The sequence below is a fragment of the Oryctolagus cuniculus genome, chromosome 8 (genome assembly GCF_964237555.1).
Source record: "Oryctolagus cuniculus chromosome 8, mOryCun1.1, whole genome shotgun sequence".
NCBI lineage: Eukaryota > Metazoa > Chordata > Mammalia > Lagomorpha > Leporidae > Oryctolagus > Oryctolagus cuniculus.
Genome location: NC_091439.1, coordinates 90,177,247 through 90,204,754, shown reverse-complemented (window position 1 = coordinate 90,204,754; position 27,508 = coordinate 90,177,247). Strand labels below are relative to the sequence as shown.

The 27,508-nt window shown below is 46.0% G+C and overlaps 2 protein-coding genes across 14 annotated transcripts in view; one reads left to right on the top strand and one right to left on the bottom strand.

The window, feature by feature from the left end:
- G3BP2 (G3BP stress granule assembly factor 2) overlaps positions 1–16,996 on the bottom strand; it is a 75,948-nt gene extending 58,952 nt beyond the window's left edge. For 4 of the 12 annotated variants that reach the window (XM_070048006.1, XM_070048014.1, XM_070048007.1 and 1 more), the window contains exons 1-2: positions 16,784–16,987; positions 16,496–16,680 (exon numbers count right to left, since the gene is read on the bottom strand). The gene's annotated coding sequence lies outside the window, so the exon portion shown is untranslated. Of the gene's footprint in view, positions 1–16,495; positions 16,681–16,783 lie in introns of all 12 variants that reach the window. The other 8 variants (XM_051819681.2, XM_070048011.1, XM_051819683.2 and 5 more) reach the window with 5 other exon arrangements.
- Positions 16,997–17,017: 21 nt separating this feature from the next.
- The window catches only part of USO1 (USO1 vesicle transport factor), a 91,360-nt gene continuing 80,869 nt past the window's right edge, over positions 17,018–27,508 (top strand). Inside the window, exon 1 of one of the 2 annotated variants that reach the window (XM_051819677.2) lies at positions 17,018–17,373. In XM_051819677.2, coding sequence (XP_051675637.1) covers positions 17,308–17,373 — 66 coding nt within the window. In that variant the 5' untranslated portion in view covers positions 17,018–17,307. The remainder of the gene's footprint in view (positions 17,374–27,508) is intronic. The other variant, XM_051819678.2, reaches the window with a different exon arrangement.

Sequence of the window (27,508 nt, the reverse complement as noted above, 5' to 3'; positions counted from 1 at the left end):
TTTTTTTTCTCTAACCTCTTGGCCTACCCTAGTGTAGACTCCATGCCCATCTTGGGAGATGCTGCTCACAGGGGATAATCCCCAGTCTCTTGAGTCGCAGGTTCCGATAACAGCTGGGTTCCCCCAGCCTATGGGCATCCTCACAGATGCAAATTGCCCCCTACAGGGACCAGAACCCACGACAGACAGGCCAGCACCACCAGGCTACCCAGGAGGTACAGGTGCACACCCAGAAAACAAGAGGCAGCAGCCCACAGGAAATCTTTTGTTTTACCATTTCAACAGAAGTCAGGAATTCCTATAGCCAAATTCAGGCAGCTTTACACTTTCCTATGGAGATTTCCTGTGTATTGTCTCCAGTCGGTTTCCCAGTGGTGATGGTGGTGATGACCAGTAAAGCTTAGGTTAAAAAATAAAAATAAAAGGTCTGTGTGGGTCTGTGCAGTCAGGCTGGGAGAGCCAGAGGAGAGCACAGGGCCTGGGGAAGAGAGGCCCCAGGGGAAGAGCAGAGGCCTGGAAGGCAGGTTGGGAAGGAGAGTCTGGCACCCAGGAGACCCAAGGCTAGGGAGTGGAAAGGCCCCCAGAGCTGCTTCTCCAGCCACTTCCAGGATCCCCGGAGTGACCGGGCATGGTCCTTAAAAAGGACAGGTAAGCGTGAAATCGGACACGACCCCTTAAAATCTACCCTGAAATGTGGCCCCTTAAAGTTCCCTAGAAATGCTATCCGGGGTGCCACATGTGCTACAGGAATGCAGCTTGATAGGAGGAAGAGCTCCTTATGGTCTGCACTACAAGGTAACCACGGTGAACAGCAGTTAACTGTACCTGGGTAGAGAAGATGCTGAGTGTCCCTGACACAGGAAATGGTAAACGTCTAAGCTGATGGATCTGCCCGATGTAATCATCAGAGTGTGCATGTACTGAAACATCACACTGCATCCTATGAATGTGTATAGTTATGTGTCAAGCAGGAATTTTGTAAAGGAAAATTTAAAAACCACACTTACACACACACACACATGTCAAGAGGTCCCTGGTGGAAGAGGGCCAGGAAGAACGAAGTATAAAGGACTCTTAACATCTATAGACCAGTGAATGCCACAGAGTTTTACTGTCCTTAAAAACTCATGGGTGGCAGCAGCAATGGCTAGCATTCACTGAGCACAGGAATAGCGCTGGGCCTAATGAACTCCTGCTAAATTAGTGAATAAGGAGGTCACTGATGTTTTATTCTATAAAGGATTAATAACGGTTAGCTTAATTATAATCCTATGGTTTAATAGATCAATTTAGAAAAATGTTGGCCAGGCATTAGTCCTGTCAAACATAAATTTTGTGAAATTAAGAATGAATTTGGGGGCCAGCACTGTGGTGTAGCGGGTAAAAGCTGTCGCCTGCAGCGCCAGCGTCCCATATGGGAACTCCACTTCCAATCCAGCTCTCTGCTATGGCCTGGGAAAGCAGTAGAAGATGGCACAAGTCCTTGGGCCCCTGCACCCCCGTGGGAGACCTGGAAGAAGCTCCTGGCTTCTGGCTTCGGATCGGCGCAGCTCCTGCCGTCATGGCCATCTGGGGAGTGAGCCAGTGGATGGAGGACAGACCTCTCTCTCTGCCTCTGTCTCTCTCTAATTCTGCCTTTCAAATAAATAAATAAACCTTTTTTTTAAATGAATTTGTATTTTTCACACTTTATGGCACTTATTCAGAGCATATTAGATTTAGCAAAAGCAGAATCTATTATTTAATATTAAATATTAATCTTGAGAATAAACACACAGATAATCTTAATTTCATGAGTAAGCTAATTAATTGGTTTTCTTAAATACTGTTACTAATAATGGCTGCTTTTCAGCTAATGTAGCCATAAAACAGAAATTTCATAGTAAATTCCAATGTATATGTAACAAACAGATCCTTTAGGTGTTCAGACTGTGCTCTCCTAAAACTCCACCTCTGGATTTGGCCCTGGGAAGCAACCTTGCATGCTTTGTTCCACTCTGAACCCCTGCACTGAGCCTGGCAAATGATTCCTGAACAATTGGAGAAAAAAAAGCACCCAGAGTATGCAAAAAATCCAATTGCTAGGAAAACGAATGGACTTCCGGGGGGAGGAGGAGGGTGCCTACTAGAGGCCGACACACTGGAGGCAGCACTAATTTGAGAGATTAAATATGGGGAATACAATGATATTACCACCTTCTCTGCTAGGATCTTCTGCACTAAGTTTAAAATTCGAGATTTAATGGTTTCATTTATATTTTAAAATATAATGTTGGAGGGGCCAGTGCTGTGGCTCACTTGGTTAATCCTCCGCCTGGGGTGCCGGCATCCCACATGGGCACTGGGTTCTAGTCCCAGTTGCTCCTCTTCCAGTCCAGCTCTCTGCTGTGGCCCGGGAGGGCAGAGGAGGATGGCCTGGGTGCTTGGGCCCCTGCACCTGCATGGGAGACCAGGAAGAAGCACCTGGCTCCTGGCTTCGGATCGGCACAGTGCTGGCCATGGCGGCCATTTGGGGGGTGAACCAATGGAAGGAAGACCTTTCTCTGTCTCTCTCTCTCACTGTCTAACTCTATCTGTCAAATAAATTTTTTAAAAATTATATATATATATAAGTGTGTGTTGTGTGTATAATGTTGGGGAGGATTCTCTGTTCCAAGGATTGCTAACCTGTGAATGATCATTCCCTTCAACTCCATCAGCTCACTCTGGACTCTAACTTGGGGAGGTATCAAGCAGTCAGCTCTGGAACTCCTTATCTTCAGTTTTATGAGAGGATAAAAGCTAAAGTTGGCTAGTTCCACTGGAGAGGAAAAAGCATCTCACTGCATACCTGTACCAGCTACTAGATACTAAATTATTATTGAACATTAACAATAGCTTACATAAATGATAAAGTGTCGACTGTGCTTCCTTCTTGAGCAAGTGAATGACTCAATATCAGAAGCCAAGAGAAGAGAGGGTCCTTCGCTGTTACGTAGCAGGCGAAGCCACCACTCGCAGTGCTGGCATCCTGTATGGGCACCTGTTTGAGTCCCTGCTTCTCCACTTCCAATCCAGCTCTCTGCGATGGCCTGGGAAAACTGTAGAAGATGCCCCAAGTCGTTGGGCCCCTACACCCACATGTAGATCCAGAAGAAGCTCCTGGCTCCTGGCTTCGGATCAGCACAGCTCAAGCAGTTGCAGCCACCTGGGGAGTGAACCAGCAGATGGAAGACCTCTCTCTCTCTGCCTCTCCTTCTTGCTCTGTGTAACTTTGACTTTCAAATAAATAAATAAATCTAAAAAAAAAAAAAAAGAAGAAGAAGAAGCCAAGACAGTCTCTCCTGTCCCCATGTGTTCTGGAAAGATCACAGCTTTGTCACAGACTAGATATAACTAGGAAACATGTAGCCCATTGGCTGGTTTTCCCCACCTCAAAAACCGTCCACTCCCCCAAAGTGAGGCAGCATAGCAAGGGAATGAAACTGTGACCATGGTTAAGCAGCTGACCAGGGCACCACTGAAAAAAGCAGGGGAGAGGACAGGCTCTGCACATAGAAATCGCAGATCCAATCCCTGTCACTCAGCTTTGTCACCTCCCAGAAGTTACTTGGCCTCTCTCCTTCAATGGTTTCCTCCCGCATAAAAAAGAGATGAAAGTAGGAGTGCTGGGACAGTTAAATGTTTAGTACAAGAAATTCCTAGTAGTAATTGCCATGAAATAATACTGATTACCACTGAACATCTCCAAAGTCTTCATAACTGGATATACCAGATCTCCTGACCACCACCCACCATCCTATGGGCCAGTAAAAGGAAACAAGGTAATTATTATGGGACAAAGCCGGCGCCGCGGCTCACTAGGCTAATCCTCCGCCTAGCGGCGCCGGCACACCGGGTTCTAGTCCCGGTCGGGGCGCCGGATTCTGTCCCGGTTGCCCCTCTTCCAGGCCAGCCCTCTGCTGTGGCCAGGGAGTGCAGTGGAGGATGGCCCAGGTGCTTGGGCCCTGCACCCCATGGGAGACCAGGAAAAGCACCTGGCTCCTGGCTCCTGCCATCGGATCAGCGTGGTGCGCCGGCCGCAGCGCGCTGGCCGCGGCGGCCATTGGAGGGTGAACCAACGGCAAAGGAAGACCTTTCTCTCTGTCTCTCTCTCTCACTGTCCACTCTGCCTGTCAAAAAAAAAAAAAAAATAAATAAATAAATAAATTATTATGGGACAACATTTATTAAGCACAACTCCTGACTGGACTAGGGTAGACACCTGACCCAATCAGATTCTCAGAGTCACACTGGATGGGGATGGGGAGTTGGCCTGTGAGGCCATGTTGAGTTGGGACTGGGGTCCAGGCAGCAGCAAACCAACGTCACTGCTAAGCTTGACATACCTTGTATATGGCAGCAGAGGAGTTAAAAGACAAAGCTAACCTCAGAGAGAGGAGAATGGAATAAATTCACCAGGAAAAGCACAGAGACTAGGAAGTCTGACACAGAAAGACAGACACACGCCCAGCACACAGCACCCGCATGTTGGGTCTCCAGGTCTCACAAGGCCAGGCTCTCCAGATTGAAAACCTCCAGAACAGCTCCCTGAAGATTCCCCTCAAGCTTTCCACCACCCTGCTTTGGCCTGACTTCCTGTTCCTTTAACAGGAGGGGGCGCTAGACTCACTGAACTTCTTCACAGGCTTTCCTTGTACTGTTTCAGGATGGCGGGGCTGGAGGCACACCTCTGGAGAGGTGAAGGATGACCCCCAGGGGGAACCAGAGATGCAAGTTTCAATGACAGCAGAACCTTGGCATCGACATATGGAAAGCCGTGGTTATAGTCAGAGCCCCAGAGGTCTCTGACAGTGAACCGGCATTTTAAAAGTGAGCAAAAGGCAATACAGCAGTCCAAACAGAAGCCTGCATTTGAACCTCAGTGGGACTCTCAATCCATGCATACAGGTCTTTAAAGAGTTCATGGAAAATGCATGCTATGGAAAACTAGGCATAGTTCAAAACTGTGCCGCCACCAAAATAAACTTCTTTTAATCTAGTTTTCCCCATACTTTTTAAAGTATTGTTGTATTATCAATTCTTATTCATTTCTCAAACATTTCTGTGTGTGTGTGAAGATGATATAGTTCAGGAGTATTTGCCAATAAGAAGGATTCAGGAAGGCCACATATCCATCCCTCAGGAAGGTCTATATTTTAAGGCATCTTTCAAAAATGAAAACCTAGCAGGCCAGCACTGTGGCATAGCAGGTTAAGCCACTGCCTGTGATGCTGAGATCCCATATGGATGACAGTTTGAGTCCTGGCTGCTCCACTTCCAATTCAGCTCCCTGATACTGTTCCTAGGAAAACAGTGGAGGATGCCAAGTGCTTGGGTCCCTGCACCTATGTAGGAGACCTGGAAGAAGCTCCTGGCTCCTGGCGTCAGCCTAGCTCAGTCCTGGCTGTTGTGGCCATTCGGGGAGTAAACCAGCAAATGGAACACATCCCACCCCCCCTCTGTGCATTTCAAATAAATAAATCTTAAAAAAATAATGCTCTTCCTATTGTATCAAATTCTCCTTCTCCAATAATCAAACTGTCACCTACTTTATATTAAGAAGAAAAGAGGAAAGAAACAGAGTAAAAGAAGAATGGGAGGGAAGAAGAAGGAGATGGTACCAGAATAGATGGGAATATGGGCCCAGGTAAGAGCTGCAAGGTGCGATCCCTTGAGTCTCTTTTCCCAGTTTTTTAAGGGCTCCAGATCATGTTCTCTGCCAGACCATGTTTATAAATGTGTTCTAAGTCTATTGTTATTTGTGATAATATTTTTAAGAGGTTTAAAATTATGGGAAAGTTGAAAGAGGAAAACACCAACCAGTATCCTTCCATCTTAACATGCACAACTACTCTTAACTGGCATCTTACTACATTTCCTTCTAAGCTGATTCCTATGTGTATATGTTATACTTAGCTGTGATCCTTCCGTATATATAATTCTCTATCCTGATTTATTTCTTTTCTAACATCACTTCTTATTTTTGCCATACAATGATATTATTTCATGCTTCTCAATATAATGTTCTTAGTTAAATGAGGTAAGATTTTTGCTTCCACTAGGTATTAAATGTTCATGTTCTTTCAAACCGATTCTGTGACAAGGGAATTTTAAATTCCAACTCTTATAGTTGGAAGCAGAGGAAAGATTTTTACAGTTCTTTATTTCCATTAAATATTTTAAAAACTGCAAAGAATCAATGAAACACATGATTGTGTTGATTTATAAAGCTGTGCAAATGTCATCATGCTCAAACTATTTTCCTCTCCCAGATCTTCCCAGATTATGATGACTAGGTGAAGAAATAAACAGCCATCTCCCCAAAAGAAAAACTATCTCTGACGATGAGAGCAAAGACAAAGAAATCTGACTCAGGTTTCTATTCAGTATGTACATATGCTGTCTTCATCTAGGAAATAGGTGTGTGGTTTTAGTTGTATTAACCAAAAGATTAGGAGAATACAGAATTTATTTTTTTAAATAAATCTTTTTTATTTTTATCTTTTAATAAATATTTATTTGAAAGGCAGAATTACAGAGAGAAAGAGGGAAAGACAGAGAAATCTTCCGCTCGCTGGTTCACATTGCAAATGGCCACAATGGCTGCAGCTGGGCTCACCTGAACCCAGAAGCCAGAAGCTTCCTCCTGGTCTCCCACATGGGTGCAGGAGCCCAAGCACGTGGACCACCTTCTACCGCCTTCCATGGCCATTAGCCTGGAGCTCGCTCAGAAGTGGAACAGCCGACTGGAACTAGCGCCCATACAGAATACCAGCACTGCAGGGGCAGCTTAACCCCCAGAATACAGAATTTCTAAAACCAGCAAAAAGAACCTGTGACGGAGTAGCCAGATTACAGCTTGCACACCTGTTCTGCCATTTACCGCCTATGAAACCAGAAGTGATCAAAAAACAAAACAAACAGAAATACATAAGTAAGTCCCAGGTTGGGGAAGGGCATTTTTAAGTGTCAACCATCATTTAACTTATCACTTACAACTATGCTACTATTAGGTTGGCAACTTATCTGGCTCTTGTTCTTATCTCTTTATTCAGAGAATATGCCTATACTCAAACGACAAAATAATGCTTTTCCCAGATACCCTTGTAGCTAAGAGTAGATGTGGCTCTTTTTTTTTTTTTATTTAATAATTTATTCTGAAAGTTGGGGTTACAGACAGAGAGGGAGATCTTCCACCCACTGGTTCACTCCCCAGATGGTTGCCACAGCCAGAGCTGGGCCAGGCCAAAGCCAGGAGCCAAAAGATTCATCTGAGTCTCCCATGTGGGTGCAGGGGCACAAGCTCTTGGGCCATCTTCCAGTACTTCCCCAGGCCATTAGCAGGGAGGCAGATCAGAAGTGGAACAGCCAGGACACAAACCAGCACCCATATCAGATGCCAGCATGGCAGGCAGTAGCTTTACCAGCTATGCCACACATTGGCCCCATGGACAGAGTTCACAAAATGGGTGGAAATTGAAGAGTAAAGGGGCATCCTGTCTCAAATTCCTCTCAGATGGTGCAGTGGGGAAATGGATATATTTAAAGAGAAAGTAATGATCAAGCAATTGGAGTACAAATGTTAACGTCTGAGGAACACACATGATGGGGCCACCGGTTCAAGTTCCGGCAGCTCTACTTCTGACCCAAATCCCTGCTGATGGCCTGGGAAAGCAGCAGAAGATGGCCCAAGTGCTTGGGCCCCTGCACTCACATGGGAGACCTGGAAGAGGCTCCTGGCTCCTGGCTTCGGATCGGCGCAGCTCTGGCCATTGCGGCCAATTGGGGAGTGAACCATCAGATGGAAGACCTCTCTCTCTCTCTCTCTCTCTCTCTCTCTGGCTCTCCTCTCTGTGTAACTTTTTCAAGTAAAATAAATAAACCTTTAAAAAATTGTTTAAAAAAATATTAAAAGAATCTAGGTGAAGGTTATACAGGTATTCTCTGTGCCATTTTTACAATTCTGACATTAGTTTAAAATAAAAGCTTGAAAGGGCAAGAGGAAGGCAGGTGCAGTCAGAAGATACTATTTGCCCTTCATTTTTGCCCTTCGTCCTGCGCAGAATGAAGACGCAATGCTAGCGGTGGAACAGCCAGTTTGTAACCACAAACACAAAGGTGGACAGCCGTGCACAAAGATTCCAGCCCACAGCCCACGTGGTATCCTGGAGCCTCTGTGTATCAGTCTTGCACTGCCTGCCTCCTAATTTATTTGAGACATTCTCTGGTTTGGCTTTCTATCATGATATATGGTAATCACAACTTAGCCAGCAAAACTAAGTCATTAGCCCAAGGTCGCAGTCCTGAAGTGACAGGACCAGCATGAGAACCCACAAGAAAGTGTGGCTTTCTGGTGGACATCATGCTGCAGCCCAGGCTTCTCTCCGCAAAACAGAAACAGGAATTTCTAGCAGTCCGACGAGATACACATGGGAGCCTAACTACAGCAGGCGGGGCCTGGCACAGAGGATGGAGCCGTGAATGTTTGCCGAATCAATAATTCAAGAAACCGAGCACATCTGTTTTCAGTATTCTGGTATACTGAGCTATTTTAAGGACTGGGGGAAAAAAAAACACCGTATTTCTGTGGGTGTGATACTCTAGCTGCAGATATTAGTCAGCAATTTCATTCAGCTTCTTGAATCTCTCTCACCACTCCAACCCCCTTCCTCTTCTTTGCCTCCTCTCCCTTGCATACAAACCTTCCTCCCCTTTATCAATTGGCCACTGCAACTCCATCTCTGCCCAAAGGAAGGGTGTGGTACTGACTAGGGAGAAAAGCTCTTTGAGCAAAGCAGCTCCCTGGGCTGGGGAAGGCAAGAATTACCAAACTGCAGAAAGGACCATCCTTCCCCGGATGGCAGAAAAAAAAAAAATCAAAACTGCTGCACCAGGCAGCCCTCGCCTCTAGCCAGGGCCAAGCAGCTATCCAAGGGCGGAGGCTCTAAGAGGAGCTAAAGCTGCAGGAAGACACTGGCTCCCAGCCAGATCAACCCATCAGACCTTCCCTCAGAGCGCTTCTGAAGTTGGTAGGACTTGCTAGGACCACACATTCTAATGAATTGTGTGAAGTGTGTCACTCCACTGGTTTCTTTTCAATGGAATGGATTCCAAATTTTTTAAAAACAAAGATCCGGATACTTAGTTTGCCTCAAAATAAATACACAAATGCCTGCAGACTCATTTTGCTTCAACCTAGACACCAGAGTGGGAGCTGGACAGCAGCACCCCCACAAGTCGGGGAATGGTGGCTGCAGAGTGGGATTCTCTGTTCGAATACCTGCCAGAGGGGGAGCTCTTCTGGGACTTGGGTCTGGGTCCCTCGGGGTCTCACTGCATGCTGGAAGCAGGAAGGGGGTAAACGGGGGCTTCTCTGACTTCATGTGCTACTTTCAACTAGCACAGCATCTGCGAGATCCCAGCAAGGCAGCCGCAGGGAACAGAGGCCAGCAGGAAAACGTCTCCTCACCTCTCTGAGCTTAGGATCTTCCCGTCTTCATCCACCGACTTTCTCCATGGACTCCTGAGCTGTCCACACCCTTCTCCCACTCCTTTCCTCAAACCACCTGTGCGTGCCTGTTCTGGACCTGCCTGCCATGGACAAGTTACTAAGCCCACCCTGATCGTCTGAGGGCTGCATTTGTCCATCACAGACTATTGGCACCTGGCAGCCAACACTGTTAAACAACTGCAATTGGGGAAGGAGGGCAGCTTGGAAAAACTGTGGTCCAGGTCAGCTACCACGTGCTGGCCTGGAGGCCCAGACTCCCTGGTAAACTCTGATCTCAATAGACAATCAGCCCCCTCCCTCTCAAAGAGATCAGCTGCAACTTAGTCTGGGATCTTGGCTTGTTCCTGAAGGGAGCAGTGAGTCTAATAAATCACCTTGAGCATCCATGGAATCTTGGCATTAACCAATAATGTGAACTTCAAAGGCTCTGGCCTCGCTATGGAATGGCACAGTAAAATCCCGGCCAGTCAGGCCCTGCCTGTTCAGCTGGCTGGGAGGAGGAAGACTCGGGTGTGGGGAGGTAACAATCAGATTTTCCACAGTGACAGGGCCTGGATCTGATAAATTCATCCCTTGATGACTTTATCAAAAGAGGTTTGGAAACCAACATAGGAATTTCCTAATTTAAGTGTTTCATAAGTAAGCAATACTGTTTATGGCATTTTCTTAAAGATGGAAATAGAGCTGCACCGCACTTTTTTTCAAAGGTGTACTTTCACCTGCAGACACAAATACAACTCAATTACAATGAATTAAAGGATGCAATGCGATCTTCAGAGCCTTTTGCAGAACCAAAGCTAGCGATATGCTCGTGGCCCTGCTGGAACAATATTTTAAAAAAGACAAAACTGGCAAGCAGTGAATCCATTAGGGGATAGAGCGAGCTAGAGTGACAAATCTTCTCCTGGCATTGTACTGCAGTTTTCCTTTAAAGAAAACCTCTGTTTATCAATTTTCTTTTTCTTTTTTTAACATGTATTTTTATTTTTTTTTTAAGATTTATTTATTTTTTACTTGAGAGTCAGAGTTACACAGAGAGAGGAGAGGCATAGAGACAGAGAGAGGTCTTCCATCTCTTGGTTCACTCCCCAATTGGCCGCAACAGCTGGAGCTGTGCCAATCTGAAGCTAGGAGCCTCTTTTGGGTCTCCCACGTGGGTGCAGGGGCCCAAGGGCTTGGGCCATCTTCTACAGCTTTCCCAGGCCATAGCAGAGAGCTGGATCAGAAGTAGAGCAGCCAGGACTCAAACAGGCACCCATGTGGGATGCTGGTGCTTCAGGCCAGGGCGTTAACCCACTGCGCCACAGTGCCGGCCCCACATTTATTTTTATTTTAAGGTCAGAGTTAGAGAGAGAGAGAGAGATTCCACCTACTGCTGGTTCGCCCCCAAAAGGCTACCTGGCTGAACCCAGGAGCCAGGAGTTTCATCCAGGACTCCCATGTGGGTGGCAGGGGCCATACACCTGGGCCATCTTCTGCTGGTTTTCTCAGGCCATTAGCAGGGAGCTGGATCAGGATTGGAGCAGCTGGGACATGAACAGGCACCCATATCAATACCAGTGTTGCAAGTGGCAGCTTTACTGGCTACGCCACAACACTGGTCCCTGTTCCCCAGTTCTTTTGCTGCAAGTTCTGCAATAGGCTTCAGACTTCCACTCCTTGCTTTAGAGGTTAGCACATGACTCAAGGCCAAGAGAACTTCTCCTGCCTTAGACTACAGGAACTGGTTCAACACATGGACATGTGACCCAGTCAGTCAGAATGAGACATGAGGAAATTTTTGCTGGGGCTACTAGGAGAGAGGTTTGGAGACTTCCTTGATAAGCATGGACCTGGGAGACTGTAGGATTGCAGGCCCTGCTAGTTACCTCTCCCGACTATGGAGCTAATAAAGAAACCAATGAGGAAGGCAGAGCCCAGAAACAGTGAAAGCTGATCCGAGGGACGTAGACTTGATGCTCCCAGATCAAGCAACATCTGAAATAATAGACTTTCCCATAACATGAGCCATTAAAAGTCTGAGTTGATACTAGTACAGGGTAATATACTTAAATATTAAGAAACTGATGATACAGGGGCTGGTACTTGACACAGAGGTTACGACATGGCTTGGGGCACCCATATTCCATATAGGAGTTTTTGGGTCTGTGTTTTGGTTCTGCTTCCAATTCTGGCTTATTGCTAATGCCAACCCTGGGAGGCAGCAGGTAATGGCTCAAGTAGTTGGGTCCCTGTCACCCACATGGGTGATCTGGATTGAATTCTGGGCTCCTGGCTTTGGCCTGGCCCAGCTCCAGCTATTGCAGCATTTGGAGAGTGAACCATCAGATGAGACAGCAAAGAAAATGAAAATGAAATACCGTCAAAGATGACCAGGGTCTCCTCTCTACCTTCATTGAGTTCTTACAGTTTCAAGTACTAAGCACTATGAACAATAAAGATATTTATCTAAAACTGTCCTTAGAACAACCACATAAGGTAAATGACAATTACCGTTCCTTTCAGAAACAGGAGAGCAGGAACGCTGAACTGTGGGAGCACGCGAGGCACCTCAGCTATGCCAGGTGCCAGGTGTGTGCCTCAGTCACATTTCACAGCTCCTAAGAGAGCTTCCGAACGGTTTTGTTCAAATGAAACAGGAAGTATAAACAAATGAAAATGATCAAACGGAGCAGAGTGATGGCCCAGAATCCTCCTTCCTGCGTCTTCCTCCAGGAGGGAATTCCTAAGATTTTAAACAGTATTTTGAAAAGCTCTTCAGAGAACACAATCAACCCCTATACGTTGATATGGAACAATCTCCAAGGCACAATAAATGGGGAAAAGCAAGATAAAAATAGCATATATGATGTTATCTTTATTTGTTATTTTTAAAAGGAGGGGGATTATATATTTGAGGGTGCTTCCAAAAGTTCATGGAAAATAGAAGATGTTTATTTCAACGCAAAAATTTTGAAATCTATGCATTCAAGGAATCTTTGAAAGGTTCATGGAAAAATGTACATTATGAATAAAACCATGCATGGATTTCAAAGTTTTTTGCACCAAAATAAAATACTTATCCTTTATTTCCATTCTCTAACTTTGGAAGTACTCAAATGTGATTGTGTGTCTGGAAGGATACACAGAATGGTTTACAATGATTGATTGGGTGGCCAAAGAGAGACAGAGAGACTTCACTATATGCCTTTTGTGCTTTTTATTTTAAACACGTCTAAAAGAAAACAAGAGGAGCTGGCTTTGTGGTACAGTGGATTAAGGCTGCCAGCAACACCGTCATCCATTATGGGTGCCACTTCAAGTCCCAGCTGCTCCATTTTCAATCCAGCTCCCTGTGAATGCCCTTAGGAAAGCAGTGGAAGATGCCCCAAGTACTTGAGTTCCTGACATCCACATGGGAGACTAGGATGGAGTTCCTGACTCTTGGTTTTAGCCTGGCCCAACCTCAGCTGTTATTGCCATTTGGGGAGTGAACCAGAGGATGGAAGATCTCTCTCTCTTTCTTCTTCTCTCTGTCTCTGTCTCCACCCTTTTCCCCATAACTCTGTCTTTTAAATAAATAAATAAATAAATAAATAAATAAATAAATGGGTCAGTGCCATGGCACAGTAGGTTAATCCTCCGCTTGTGGCGCCGGTATCCCATATGGGCACCGGTTCTATTCCTGGCTGCCCCTTTTCCAGTCCAGCTCTCTCTCTCTCTCTCTCTCTTTTTTTTTTTTTTTTTTTTTTTTGCCAGGCAGAGTTAGACAGTGAGAGAGAGAGACACAGAGAGAGTTATAGACAATGAGAGAAAGACAGAAAGGTCTTCCTTCTGTTGTTTCACTCCCCTAATGACCGCCACAGCCGGCGCTGCACCAATCTGAAGCCAGGAGCCAGGTGCTTCCTCCCGGTCTCCCATGCGGGTGCAAGGACCCAAGCACTTGGGCCATCCTCCACTGCCTTCCTGGGCCACAGCAGAGAGCCAGACTGGAAGAGGAGCAACCGGAACTAGTACCTGGCACCCCAACTGGGACTAGAACCCGGGGTGCTGGCGCCACAGGCAGAGGATTAGCCAAGTGAGCCACGGCACCGGTCCCCAGCTCTCTGCTATGGCCCAAGTCCTTGGGCCTCTGCACCCATGAGGGAGACCAGGAAGAAGCTCCTTGCTTCAGATTGGCACAGCTCCGGCTGTTGTGGCCATTTGGGGAGTGAATCAATGGAAAGAAGACCTTTCTCTCTGTCTCTCCCTCTCACTGTTTGTAACTCTAACTCTCAAATAAAATAAATAAAATCTTTAAAAAATAAATAAAATCTTAAAAGAAAAAAAGAAAATCATTGCATCATGTATGCATCTCAAAGCAAACAGCAATGGAGAGGCTGAGAAGGTCATTTCAGTGGGCCAAGATCTGACCCTAAAAATGTAAGTCCACTTCCCAAGAGAATTTGAGCCTCACCTATGATAAAAAGTACTGAATTAGTCACTAAAGGCCACCACAATACTCCTAAACTAACACTAGCACCTTAAAAAGTTATTCTGAAACCTGGATTCTGGAGTCAGCGAAGCATTGCAGTCTCCCCCTCTATCTCTGCAATCCTGCCTTTCAAATAAATAAACCTTAAAAAAAACTGTACATGATGATGTCTTCCAAACACAAATTATCATTTCTATTACTCCTAAGCAAACACAGAGACTGCTCCACCTCACCACCGCTACCCCCACTAAAAAACAATCTTTTGCAATGATGTTTAATTGTTTTTGCTGAGTTTTCCACTAGAAAGGAAGGTAGGATGGGAAAAGTGAGCCACTGAACAAAGTAATTTTAAAACATAGATTTCACTCCCAATGAATTCTGTTGTCAGGTGTAGTTTAGGAAAACTTAGAAATATAGAAAAATTTAAAAACATTCTAATTTACTCAAAATTTTGAGTTCTATATATTTTAATGGCACATGGCATTCTTATTCTGAATTTATTTATGAAAATCAAAAGAGTAAGTTAGGCAGTAACAGCTCTTTCATGTTGTCTCCTCTTTGACTTATTTAAGAAATGGTTCTTCAGCAATTACCATGCTAAAGGAATTCCATTAGATGATCAAAGGGTACAGCACAGTCCTGAACTGGCCTCTGTATGAGCAGGAGTCACAGAGAACCCCCTTTCTCTTAAGGAAGAAGTCCATTTCAGGGTTGTTCTGCAGTGATGGTGCCTCTGCTCCCCTTCAAGACCCTGACTGGGGACAAATCAGCCACTACACCCTGTCTGTCTCCTTCTGAGGCTGGCGGTTGGGAGCAGCTTGCACCTGCTGTGAGACAGCAGAACCCAGGCGAGACTTGGGGCCAGGGAGCCTGGACAACTCCAGCCTCACCACCTCTGCACCCACTGTCCACTGCTCTTGCCCACAGTCCCTCCCGCCCAGGGGATGCTGCTACGGAAGAAAATAGGTCAAATGAAGGGGAAATTCAGTCAGCTGTTACCACTACATTCACCAACGTTTACAAGTAAACGGCACATTTCAACAAGACCAAAGTGAAGATGCTGTGTTTTATTACTGAGCCGCAGGAACGGTAGCCCTACTCCAGGCCACAGCCTTCTCCCTGACCATGGGGCCGTGAGGTTCAGGGAGCGGTGAGGCTGCGGTGAGACCTGGCCAGTGAAGTTCTTTTAAGTTCTCTGTGCACAGTACTTGGTGACAAAAATGCGGAGCACCGATTGGTTACTTATTTTAGGCTGCAACAAAATGCCCCCATGGAAAATGTCTGAAGCAAAATGTCAAGTGTCTAGTTTTAAAGCAGAGGACAATGCTTAGAACACAGTATTTTTGGCAAGACGATCCCACCCGTTCCCCAAGTCTCCCAGGCTTAAAATCTTGGCACTAGCAAACAAACTTTCACCACAGCCTTTGTGATAACAAGCTCTGTACAAATCTACTTTAGAGATGAAATCGGACCTCCTACTCAGCGCAGTCGTCATGTTCATTCAATTCAATGATTTATTCACTTATCCATCAACACCGCCTTCTATGAGACAACAGTACACCACAGAGACACAAAAATACGAGTCGTGCCCCTAACGGTTCATTAGGCTGTAAGCACTTGCCAGGTGCCCACCATAAATGAGTAACTACAAAGTGCTAGCCTACAGACACACACCCAGATTTCAGGGAGCTTTCCAGGAGATGATGTCCGAGGGGAGCCTTAAGGAACTAGCAGGAGTTGGCCAGGTGAAGAGGGAGGGAGAGGCAGGGCAAACTGCCCCGTGGAGCCTGATCCCAAGAGGCCCGTGCGGTTTGCATTTTATTATAGAGAACCGGGAGCCGCTGGAGGCGTCGGGGAAGAGGAGTGACAGCAACAGCTGTTTGGTGGTTGTCGGGCTCATGCAAGGGTGGACCGGAGCTCGGACTGCAGGGAGGCCAGGCCCGAATGCGGAAAAACTCGTCGGGAGGCTACTGCTTGATCTTAGTGAGAAACTATGTCAGAGGCAGGCGGGATGGAGAGCAGAGGACCTAGTTGAGAAACAGCCTATAAATAGAAACGATCGGGCTTGACTATCGATGGAGCACGGGGCTTTGCACGGGGGCTATTTGCAAAGCCAAAGTCCCACTCTTGCCGGCTTCCTCCCTCTGCCTTGGGCAATTATTTGGATAGTGGGACCAGAGAGCACCGCGGGGCACAGAGCAGAAGCAGTATATTGATTTTCTTTTTCTCGACGGGAGGCTCACAGAGAGGATGAGTTCAATTTTAAACGCTGCACCTGGGACCCACGGGGAATGCAGGGGCTGCGGGCAGCTTGAGCCAGTTAGCTAGGGAGACCCTGCGCTTTCCAGTCTCAGGAAATTCACAGGAGTACTGCAGAAGCATAAGTACCTGGCATACCGACTTGAGAAACAAATGACATTTTGCATTTTTGTAAGAGCCCTGCAAAGGCAAGCTCCGCGCTGCCAAACTGACGCCGCAGAACAATGGACTTGTAATTTCTCTTTTCTTACTCGAGCACGCCAGACGTGGGGTTCGGCGGGCTCGCCTCCTCACAGCACTTGGGAACAGCGGCGTACCTGGTGTCAGATCTAGGAATTCCTCTCCGCGGGTTTGAGGAACAAGCGCTGGGAAAGGCGCCCTCCAGTGGCGCTGGGAGGATGGGGGTCCAGCACCCTTCCCACCACCAAACAAAGCCCTGTGAAGAAATGCGATTGACAGGGATCAGAGGGCCACCACCACGCTGGCGCTGCTAACCCGAAAACCCAAAAGGGAACTCGCAGGGCCCGGGACCCCCTTACCTGTCACGTTGGCCGGAGGAGAATGTCACTTTCGACTCAACAAAACAAGCCCCCGGCTTGATAGCTCGCAGCCGAGTTCCGCTCGGCGGCAATTAAACACCCGGCGAGCCAAAACGCTTAGTCTAATCCGACCCTCTCCAGCCGGCAGGGCCGGGCTTCGACCACGTGGGTGGCTGCGGCCAGCAGGAGCAATCCGCGGAGGGCGGGGCCTGCGGCGGGGGCGGGGCCTCGCGGTGGGCGGGGCCTGGGCGGACCCCTCCCTAGGTGGCTCCTCTCGTCTCCTCTCCCCTTTTGCCTTCGCCCTTCGAGTCGCCACGTAATGCCACGTATCCGCGCATGCGCATCTCGGCCGGTGGTGGCGGCTGTTTCCGGGCTTAGGGGGCAGGAGCGGCCGCGGAGTAGGAGGCGGTGGTGGCGGCGGCCGGGGAGTGCCGAGTGCGGGCTCGGGGCCCCTGCGGAGGGCAGGAGAAGTTGTCTTCTTTTCTTTCCCGAAGAGGCTGTAAAGCCGGTGGCTGGGCGGCAAGATGAATTTCCTCCGCGGGGTGATGGGGGGTCAGAGTGCCGGACCCCAGCACACAGAAGCCGAGACGGTGAGTGGAGCCGTGGGGTCCGGGACTTGGGAAGGGTCCGGGCCAGGACGGGGAACGGAGAGGGCCAGAGGGCCTGGAGGTCGCCTCCCGCGCGTGGGGGACCCACGTGCCGCCTGCCTCTCCTGAGACCCCCCCCCCCCCCGAGCTACTTCCTCACGGCTCCCGCGCAGCCCCCCGCGCGGCGGCTCGGCCGGGCTGACAGCGGCCGCGCCCGCTCGCCCCGCAGGCCCCGCGGCTGGGTGGTCCCGCCCGGGCAGGCACGGATCCGGGCCAGAGGCGGCCCGACCCGCAGCTCCGCGGGCGCTTCCCTCCGCCCCCTTCGTCCGAGCCTCCGCCGGCCGAGAGGAGCCTGAAGCCTGCTCGCTGCCTTCTGTCTGGAAGCGGGGCGCTGGGGAAGACTGCATGGTTTAAAGCCCAGCTGTTGGCGACAGCGTGTGGCTAAGAATAAAACCATGTTCTTTGGGGCACAAAGCCACCTGCTCCCGTCCCGTCAGCTGGGAGGACCGGCCTTAGTTCAGACCCCGGCTTTCCGGGCTCACCCAGGTATGTGTCATGTGTCCAGTGCTGTGTCCACTTTGGAAACACACCTCTCGCTTTCCGTGTGAACAGGATTTGCAAGGACATTTTAAACGTGCGCTGCAGAAAACTGTTTGATAGTTGCCTCCGTGTTAGGTTATGGGATAATCTTAGTTGAAGTGTGGTTCTACTGGAAATGCGTGTGTGTGGCCTCTTTTTAAAAATAAAAATAAACTTTGTGTTTGAGAATAAGCTGAGATCTACAGAAAAGTGGGTGGGGTATGACATTTTAAAGTTTGGATAGACAGCTGTGTTACCCGGATTCTGGAGGGGAGTAAGGGTGGCTTCCATTCGTCCAGCTCTTACCTGGTGCTAGGTCTTTTGCTGAGCTGTTTATCTTCCACATTCTTCTTTAATCCTTAATTACCCTGCAAGATATGTGATGGTAGCCATCCATTACAAATGAAGAAATGAGGCTGAAAGAGGTGAAGTCATGTGATGGAGGTCTTAGACCCGGTGTTCCGTCAAGGTGTGCCTGAACTTCAAAGCTTAGACTTTATTGCTGATGCCCCCTACTTCACTACTTACCTGGGCATTTTGGGGAAATCGGGGTAATATTGTTAAAATTAACTGCTCATCTGGGTTAGAAGTGTTTAAAGCAGAAGTTGGAAGTCCGTGAATCTGTTTCCTTCATTTGAAAATCAGATCTGTCTCTGTCACACAAACACACAGAAAGAGTCTATTTGACCTCCCTTGTCCAGTCCCACACGGCAGCAAGGCAAGGCAGTGAGCCCTGTTGTAACACGGAGTTGTTCTCCCTGGATTACTGTAGCCACAGCCTACCCCCTCAGCCCTGCTTGCATCTCTCCTGTTGGCACTTGTGTTTGAGACCTGTTTGGAAGAGTGATTTATTAGAGCATGCTTTGGAGTTAGATCTGGATTTGAATCTTGACCTTCCCCCACTTGTTTGGATTGGGCAGGTGAGAGATGGTGAATACACTCTAAAATGAAGAAAAAGGCCTGCTCATCAGGGTGGGATGTGAAGAAGTAGAGTGAAATAAATGGAAACAGCCTGGCACGGTGTGGAATTCAGAGTTCAGGATTTTAAAGCTGGGAGTGCCCTTTCATATCATCCAGGTCGAGGCTTCTCCTTGTACGGGCGCAGAGTACTAAACAGCTTGCACAATATTGCAGAGTTGGGACCCGAATACCTTGAGCATGTCGTGGTGAACGGGACAACATGGTGTTTACATCATGATATCAAAGTGATGCTGGAGCATCATGTGTGGGTGCTGTAGATGGGCACTGGAAGCGGAATGAAGGCCTTATTCTAGCCTAACATGGACGATGCACTCTCAAAATTGAACAAGTGATGTCTTCTGAGTAGACTGTTTACTCACGCATTACAGCTTGAGGAAAACTTGTTTCACTATCTCATTCCATCAGGAAGTACAATAAGGGCTGCTGGGTCACTAATTTAGATGTATTTATAGAGCCTCAGTGGAGTGAGTAGTGTGATATTACATGTTGTCATTGATGATCTGATCTGACCTGGATATTTGAGTTTCTAGAGCCTGGAACCTCTATCTTCTGTATCATCATTTAGTATTTTCTTATATATTTTTTCCATTTTTGCAAAAGTAAACAATGTTTTCTTCATCGTAATTTTCTTTGAATGACCCATGTCCTACAAATCCATCAGCAGCGCCTTCTTTTTTTTTTTAATTTTATTTATTTATTTGAAAGTCAGAGTTACACAGAGAGGAGTGGCAGAGAGAGAGAGAGAGGGAGAGATCTTCCATCCAATGGTTCACTCCCCAATTGGCCACAACGGCCGGAGCTGCGATAATCCAAAGCCAGGAGCCTGGAGCTTCTTCCAGGTCTCCCATGTGGGTGCAGGGGCTCAAAGACTTGGGCCATCTTCCACTGCTTTCCCAGGCCATAGCAGAGAGCTGGATTGGAAGTGAGCAGCCAGGTCTCAACCAGTGCACATATGGGATGCTGGTGCTTCAGGCCAGGGCATTAACCCAGTGCTCTGCAGCACAGGCCCCAACAGTGCCTTCTTTTATCAGCATCCCTAACTTCTTTCCCCTACCAGACTACAGACAATGTCTGGCTACTTTTGCATTTTAACTAGATAGCACACTTCTTTTCTTTCTACCATAATACATATCTCATCCCTTCTAGACTCTTAAAGTATCTTTAGGGCAGAATTCATATAAATTTTTATCATTGTTATTCCATAGTCACAGAGGCTCAATATAAAATGAATTCATTATGGTCTTATTTAAAAAGAAATCACAGAGTTATAATTGTAGCAGCTTAAAAATATTAGATCCTGGCCAGCGCCGCAGCTCACTAGGCTAATCCTCCGCCTTGCGGCGCCAGCACACTGGGTTCTAGTCCCGGTCGGGGCGCCGGTCTGAGCGCCGGATTCTGTCCCGGTTGCCGCTCTTCCAGGCCAGCTCTCTGCTGTGGCCCGGGAGTGCAGTGGAGGATGGCTCAAGTTCTTGGGCCCTGCACCCCATGGGAGACCAGGAGAAGCACCTGGCTCCTGCCATCGGATCAGCGCGCTGGCCGTGGCAGCCATTGGAGCGTGAACCAACGGCAAAGGAAGACCTTTCTCTCTCTCTCTCTCTCTCACTCTCTCTCACTGTCCACTCTGCCTGTCAAAAATATATATATATATTAGATATTAAGTCAATGCTTTCTAAAAGACTTGACAAATCAGAGTTCTCAAATGATTGAATTCTGTTATATCAAACTTTTTTTTTAAGGGTTTATTTATTATTTATTAGGCAGAGGCAGAGAGAAAGAGAGGTCTTCCATCTGCTGGCTCACTCCCCAAATGATCTGAAGCCAGGTGCCAGGAACTTCCTCTGGGTTTCCCATTCTGATGCAGAGGCCCAAGGCCTTGGGCCCTCTTCTACTGCTTTCCCGGGCCAGAGCAAAGAGCTGAAGTGGAGTAGCTGGGACTCGAACTGGCGCCCATATGGGATGCTGCGGCTTTACCCGCTATGCCACAACGCCAGCCCTGTGTCAAATTTTTACTTAGGGATTTTTCACGTTTAGTAACTGCTTTGACTGCTTTCCTGATTTTTGAAAAAAATATTTCTTCTGTTTATTGGAGAAACAGAGACATCAGATTGGGGGAGGGGGGCTGGTCACTCCCTAAATGCTTGCAATGGCAGGGCTGGCAGCTGGGAAGCACAATCCAGGTTCTCACCTGGGTGGCAGGAACCCAATTAGTTGAGCCATCACTGCTGTCCCCCAAAGTCTGCACTGGCAGTGTGCTGGAGTGCAGCTGGAGCCAGGAATCAAACCCAGGTACTCCAAAGTTTGATTCCATGTCTTACCCACTAGGCTAAATGCCTTCTACTTTTTCTTAGGGAACTTAAATATTTATCTTCTAAATGTATGAGAGTTTTATAAGGGTATTTCCAAGAGCTCATAGAAAAAGAGTTAATATAAGCTTATTTGATACCAAAAATTTTAGAAATTCTTACAGTACACATTTTATGAACTTTTTTTTTAAAGATTATTTATTTGACAGGTAGAGTTACAGACAGTGAGAGGGACAGACAGAGAGAAAGGTCTTCCCTCCATTGGTTCAACCCCCAAATGGCCGCTACGGCCGGAGCTACGCCGATCTGAAGCCAGGAGCCAGGTGCTTCCTCCTGGTCTCCCATGCGGGTGCAGGGCCCAAGCACTTGGGCCATCCTCCACTGCCTTCCCGGGCCACAGCAGAGAGCTGGACTGGAAGAGGAGCAGCCGGGACTAGAACCCGGTGCCCATATAGGATTCTGGCGCCGCAGGCGAGGATTAGCCAATTGAGCCACGGCGCTGGCCCCACATTTTTATGAACTTTTGAAGACCCCTGTTCATGGATTTCAATTTATTTTTGCACTTAAATAAGCTTATCTTTTAATTCCATTTGCCACATACTTTTTGAACTACTCTGCTATTGCTTATGCCTACCACTAAGCTTTTAAAACTCTGTAAGCATTACTTTAACTGGCATTAAAATGTTCTTCAGAACCAGTGAATTAGTTATGTCACGGGATAATCAATAATTCTGTGACATTCTGGATATTTTAAATTCAGGATTTCATTCATGTTAAGCTATTCTAGAATTCAAGTCCTTTTTATTTGCTAGCTCTTTTTTACTTGAAGTAGAACACTGATTTCTGATGATTGATGTCTCTTTACCTTTGTCACACTTTGCTGGGTGCAAATAAACACTATTATAGTAAAAATGCTACTCAAAGTTTTTGAATGCTCACGCACTTAGTTTTACATCTACTTCCCAGCTAGTATCTTTTTTTTTAAGTGAATTTCCTGAACATTCCAAGAGAAGCTTTAACTATCTGTGATGATAAAAATCCTAGGGATATTTTTTGTTCTTAGGTTGGATTGTGAGGCATGACAGTTGCCGAAGTCCAGAAAAGACGTGCAAAATTGCTATAACTTTTGGGATGTGTCTTTTTAAATCAAATTTTGATAGCTGGCTCAGAAAGCAAAGAACCAGCCATACAGACAGTTGTTATTAAAGTGTATGGCTTGAATTTAGACATTGTTTTGGTTTATTCAAGCACATTAAATGCCATATTACTCTAAGTATGTGATCTGAAACTCCTATTTGGGTTGAATTTTCCTACTCTGTTAATAATCAGGTCAATGTCATAGCTGGAATGAATTATCCTCTCTTGGTTGGTCTTGCAATAACAATCTCAGAGAAAAACCTAAATGATTTGTGTTTTGATTACTTCTATATCCAGCAAAAGAGTGCCTTTTAAAGTAATATCTATTGAATATTACATTATTTTTTGAAGGTTAATTATATAGATTATCTAAGATCATATTTAAAAACTAAAACTAAAATCTGTAAAACTTTACATGCCCTAGATTTCCAAGGTGTTTTCCAAGAAAGTGAATGGATGTTCTTGAAAAAAAAAAAAAATTGTTACCAAAGAAGTGTGTTGTGTCATAATCAAAAACAAAACAGGGCAGGCACCGCGGCTCAGTAGGCTAATCCTCCGCCTGTGGCGCCAGCACCCCAGGTTCTAGTCCCAGTTGGGGCACCGGTTCTGTCCCGGTTGCTCCTCTTCCAGTCTAGCTCTCTGCTGTGGCCTGTGAGTGCAGTGGAGGTTGACCCAAGTGCTTGGGCCCTGCACCCGCAAGGGAGACCAGGAGGAAGCACCTGGCTCCTGGCTTCGGAACGGTGCAGCACGCCTGCTGTAGCGGTCATTTTGGGGGTGAACCAACAGAAGGAAGACTTTTCTCTCTGTCTCTCTCTCACTGTCTAACTCTGCCTGTTAAAAAAAAAAAAAAAGAGTAGGGTCTCTAAAAAAAAACAAAACAAAACAAAAATACCTCTAATATTTATCTGGTTTAGTAAACAGGTGCTATGCCATAGTTTCAAATGGAGATACAAAGTAATCTATTTATACCAAATTTATTTGAGTAAGTTCTTTTATTTTCTCCAGCTTTTTGAGTCTATTGTTTTCAGAAAAATTTTCGGCTAAAAGTTTTCCTGGAAGATACACTTCTTTAAAGTATGCTACATTTGAAGAGTCCTCTGTTATCCTTAGCTTTGTGGAGTTCATGAAGTGTTGCTCATTGAACAGGCAGAATAAATCCTGGGGCTTTAGGTTTGTGAAGTGATTGGCATCATTCTTGAATCAGATTTTTGAGGAGAGAAATGTAAGAATTCGCTCATAAAAACTTGTGGATAGTGAGTACTGTTTTTCTTTTACATATTTGCCTTTTATTATTTACACTGCTCTGTATTCTGCTTTTTTGTCTGTTATAGATGTCATAGAAAAGTTATGCTTATTATTTTTATGCCTGAGGCAGAAATGCCATGAATATTCTTCATATAAAAATTTATTTACCTTTAATATGAAAACTTCTGTAGTGTTAGATTGTGAGGAGCTAGCATTTGTGATGGGTTATTTGATGACAAGCTTTGTTACAACTCCTTGCTTGAAAGGATGTCGTTTAGGAAAGCCTGGTTCATTACTTGGAGAAAGCATGGAGAATAAATAAAGTGGTGTATTACCTGGCTGGCATATGGATGATTAGTGAAAATGGATTGTGCTGGATTCGTCTGCAAAGAGACTTGTGTTTGACTTTGTTTGACTTGATGTGTGCCCACGTCTTTTTACAGATTTTAATAAATTGAGGTCATCTAAAGATAAGATTTGCTTTTGTGAAAAAAAAAAAAAGCTGAGGGGAATTTTTGCTTCTTTTTAAGTCTTCTCATTTACAGAGTTTGGTTTAAAAAATTTTTCTCTTTTTTTATATTCTAAAACAGTAGCTTTTTTTAGTCCATGAAAATATTACAAGGGAATTGACTCTTAGCTAATATGAATTATTTTAGACCTACAATGAATATGCACGTTTAGGGAAGTTCTGTCCTTGAAAGTACAGCTATGTTCAAAGCTTCATGAAGGCAAGATTATATTATAAAATAATGTGACTTATTAAAATTTGAGATAAATATTTGTTGGACAAGTGATTGGATGCTTAGAGTTAGATTTAATTGCCATTCCTGTTCTTCATTTTTGCATGTCAGTTAAATAGTTACTAAATTTTTTTCAAAGGACTTTTATTAGGGATTTTGAGGAATACTACAAACTGTATTATCCCTGTGTCCTTTAAACACTAAGCATACCTTTAGCACCCTAGTTTCATGCTGTCTTCTTGTTTTCCCATTTTCGTTTGTGGCAATTTTTTGTTTTCACATCTCTCATCCAGTTTTTTCTTTCTTTCACTCCTTGTCCCCCTGGCTGCTCTTTTGGTCTCTGTGTATCATTACTGAATATAAATAAATGACACTATTAGTGAATGAAAAAATTTTTTAATTGACAGGTTATTGCACTATAATTCTGATTATTCTCAATTTACCATTTGCTACTGGGATAACCTGTCTTTTTCTTGCTTATTGAGTGGAATTGTGAATCTCAGGTGGTGATTATTGAAAACAAAGCGATGTCCTGATGCTCTCAGTTGCCTGTGTGAGCTCCATAATGTTATACATGTTTTGCTAATTAGACTTTCCCTGTAATAAACAGTATAGAAAGGTCTAAATCCTCTTCGACTGCCATCTTCAATTTCAGTTCTTTTTCCAGAGGTGACCACTGTTATTTTTTGAAACAAACCCTTGTAGACCTTTATGCATAATCATGCATATTTTTTTTTTTTTTTTGACAGGCAGAGTGGACAGTGAGAGAGAGAGAGAGAGAGAGAAAGGTCTTCCTTTTGCCGTTGGTTCACCCTCCAATGGCCGCCGCGGCCAGCGCGCTGCGGCCGGCGCACCGCGCTGATCTGATGGCAGGAGCCAGGAGCCAGGTGCTTTTCCTGGTCTCCCATGGGGTGCAGAGCCCAAGCACCTGGGCCATCCTCCACTGCACTCCCTGGCCACAGCAGAGAGCTGGCCTGGAAGAGGGGCAACCGGGACAGAATCCGGCGCCCCGACCGGGACTAGAACCCGGTGTGCCGGCGCCGCTAGGCGGAGGATTAGCCTAGTGAGCCGCGGCGCCGGCTGATTCATGCATCTTTGTAATATAAAATTATATGTTTGTGTGTACATTTTTATTTCTTTTTACAAAATGGTATATTGTTTATTGTATCCTACCGCTTACCTTTTTTGTTGATTGGTGTGCCTTGGAGATTTTACCTTGTTAAAACTTAGACTTATTTTACTAAAAATTATGTAAAATACAGGTTTTCTGTTACTTTTTTTTTTTTAAGATTTATTTATTTATTTGAGAGGCCGTTACAGAGACAGAGAGAGATCTTCCATCTGCTGGTTCACAACCCAAATGGCTGCAACAGCCAGAGCTGGGCCTGTCCGAAGCCAGGAGCCAGGAGCTTCTTCTGGGTCTCCTATGCAGGTGCAGAGGCCCAACCACTTGGGCCATCTTCTACTGCTTTATGGAGCTCACACAGCAGGGAGCTGTATCGGAGGAGGAACAGCCAGGACTTGAATCTGATCCCATATGGGAATGCTGTCACTGCAGGTAGATACTTAACCTACCACGCACAGCACCAGCCCCTTTCAGTTACTTTTGTTAATTACACAATACTCTCTTTTAATAGGCTGTTAAAAATTTTTCAAACTAGAATCCATTTCGAATTCATCACTGTCTTTCTTAGATCATCTAGTGTTAGCACAATATGAAGTACTCAAAAACCTTGTGTCAAATTTTTCTTATTATCACTCCTTTCTAGTTCTTTTAAATAAAACTGGTTTAAATTTTCCTGAAATATACTTTTTCATCTTTGCAACTTTTTTTCGTTTTTGTGAGTATATAGAACCCTGTTTTGTCTAAGAATCACAAACTCAAATTTCATTTAGACAGCATCAAGGAAGTAGATGAGCTCAGAGAAAAGAGCAGAGGTTTGGGTTGAAACTGGGGGTGAAGGCGTTGAGGCATAGCTGGTTAAGCTGCTGTCTGCAGCACTGGCATCCCATCTGGGCAATGGTTCAGGTCTTAGTTAGTTGCTCCACTTCTGATCCAGCTCTTTGCTAATGTGCCTGGGAAAGCAGCAGAAAATGGCCCAAGTGCTTGGGCCCATGCACCCACGTGGAAGACCTGGAGGAAACTCCTGGCTTCTGTTTGGCCCAGCCCTGGCTATTGAGGTTATTTGGGGAGTGACCCAGCTGATAGAAGATATTTCTCTCTCTCTCTCTCTCTCTCTCTCTCTCTTTCTCTCTCTAGAGCTACCTTTCAAATAAAAGAAACTGGAGCCTGCATGTCCTGATATGAAGAAATAGTCATTGCTTGGCTCTACCCAGGTGTTGCCTCCAGTAGTATAGGCCCAGAGCCTCAACTTTTTTTTTTTTTTTTTTCCATTTTATTTATTTGAGAAGTGGAGCTGCAGACAGAGGGGGAGAGACAGAAATGTCTTCCTTCCACTAGTCCAATCCCCAAATGGGCACAAGGTTAGAGCCTGGCCAATCAGAAACCAGAAGCCAGGAGCTTCTTACCAGTCTCCCACGTAGGAGTAGGGTTCCAAGCACTTGGGCCATCTTCTGCTGCTTTCCTGGGCCTTTGGCAGAGAGCTGGATCAGAAGAGGAGCAGCTGGGACATGAACCGACAGTCGTATGGGATACTGATGGTCATATGGCATGCTGGTGCCACAGGCCAAGACTTAGCCAACTACGCCTCAGCGCTAGCCCTCAGAGCAGTGTAAGTTGGTGTTGAATTCCATTCCACCACCTAATTAAATGATTCTATAAATATGAGCAAGTTATTTCTCATATTCCCTGTTTCAGTAATAGTACTTTACAGGTTTTTGTGAAGTTTAGATTAATTTTAAAATATGACACTTAGGGCTGGCACCTGGCGTAGCAGGTAAAGCCACCGCCTGCAGTGCCAGCATCCCGTATGGGCGCCGGTTTGAGACCCGGTTGCTCCACTTCTGATCCAGCTCTCTGCTATGGCCTGGGAAAGCAGTAGAAGATGGCCCAAGTCATTGGGCTCCTGCACCCTTATGGGAGACCCGGAGGAGGCTCCTGGCTCCAGGCTTTGGATCAGCTCAGCTCTGGCTGTTGCAGCCAGTTGGGGAATGAACCAGTGGATTGAAGACCTCTCTCTCTCTCTCTCTCTC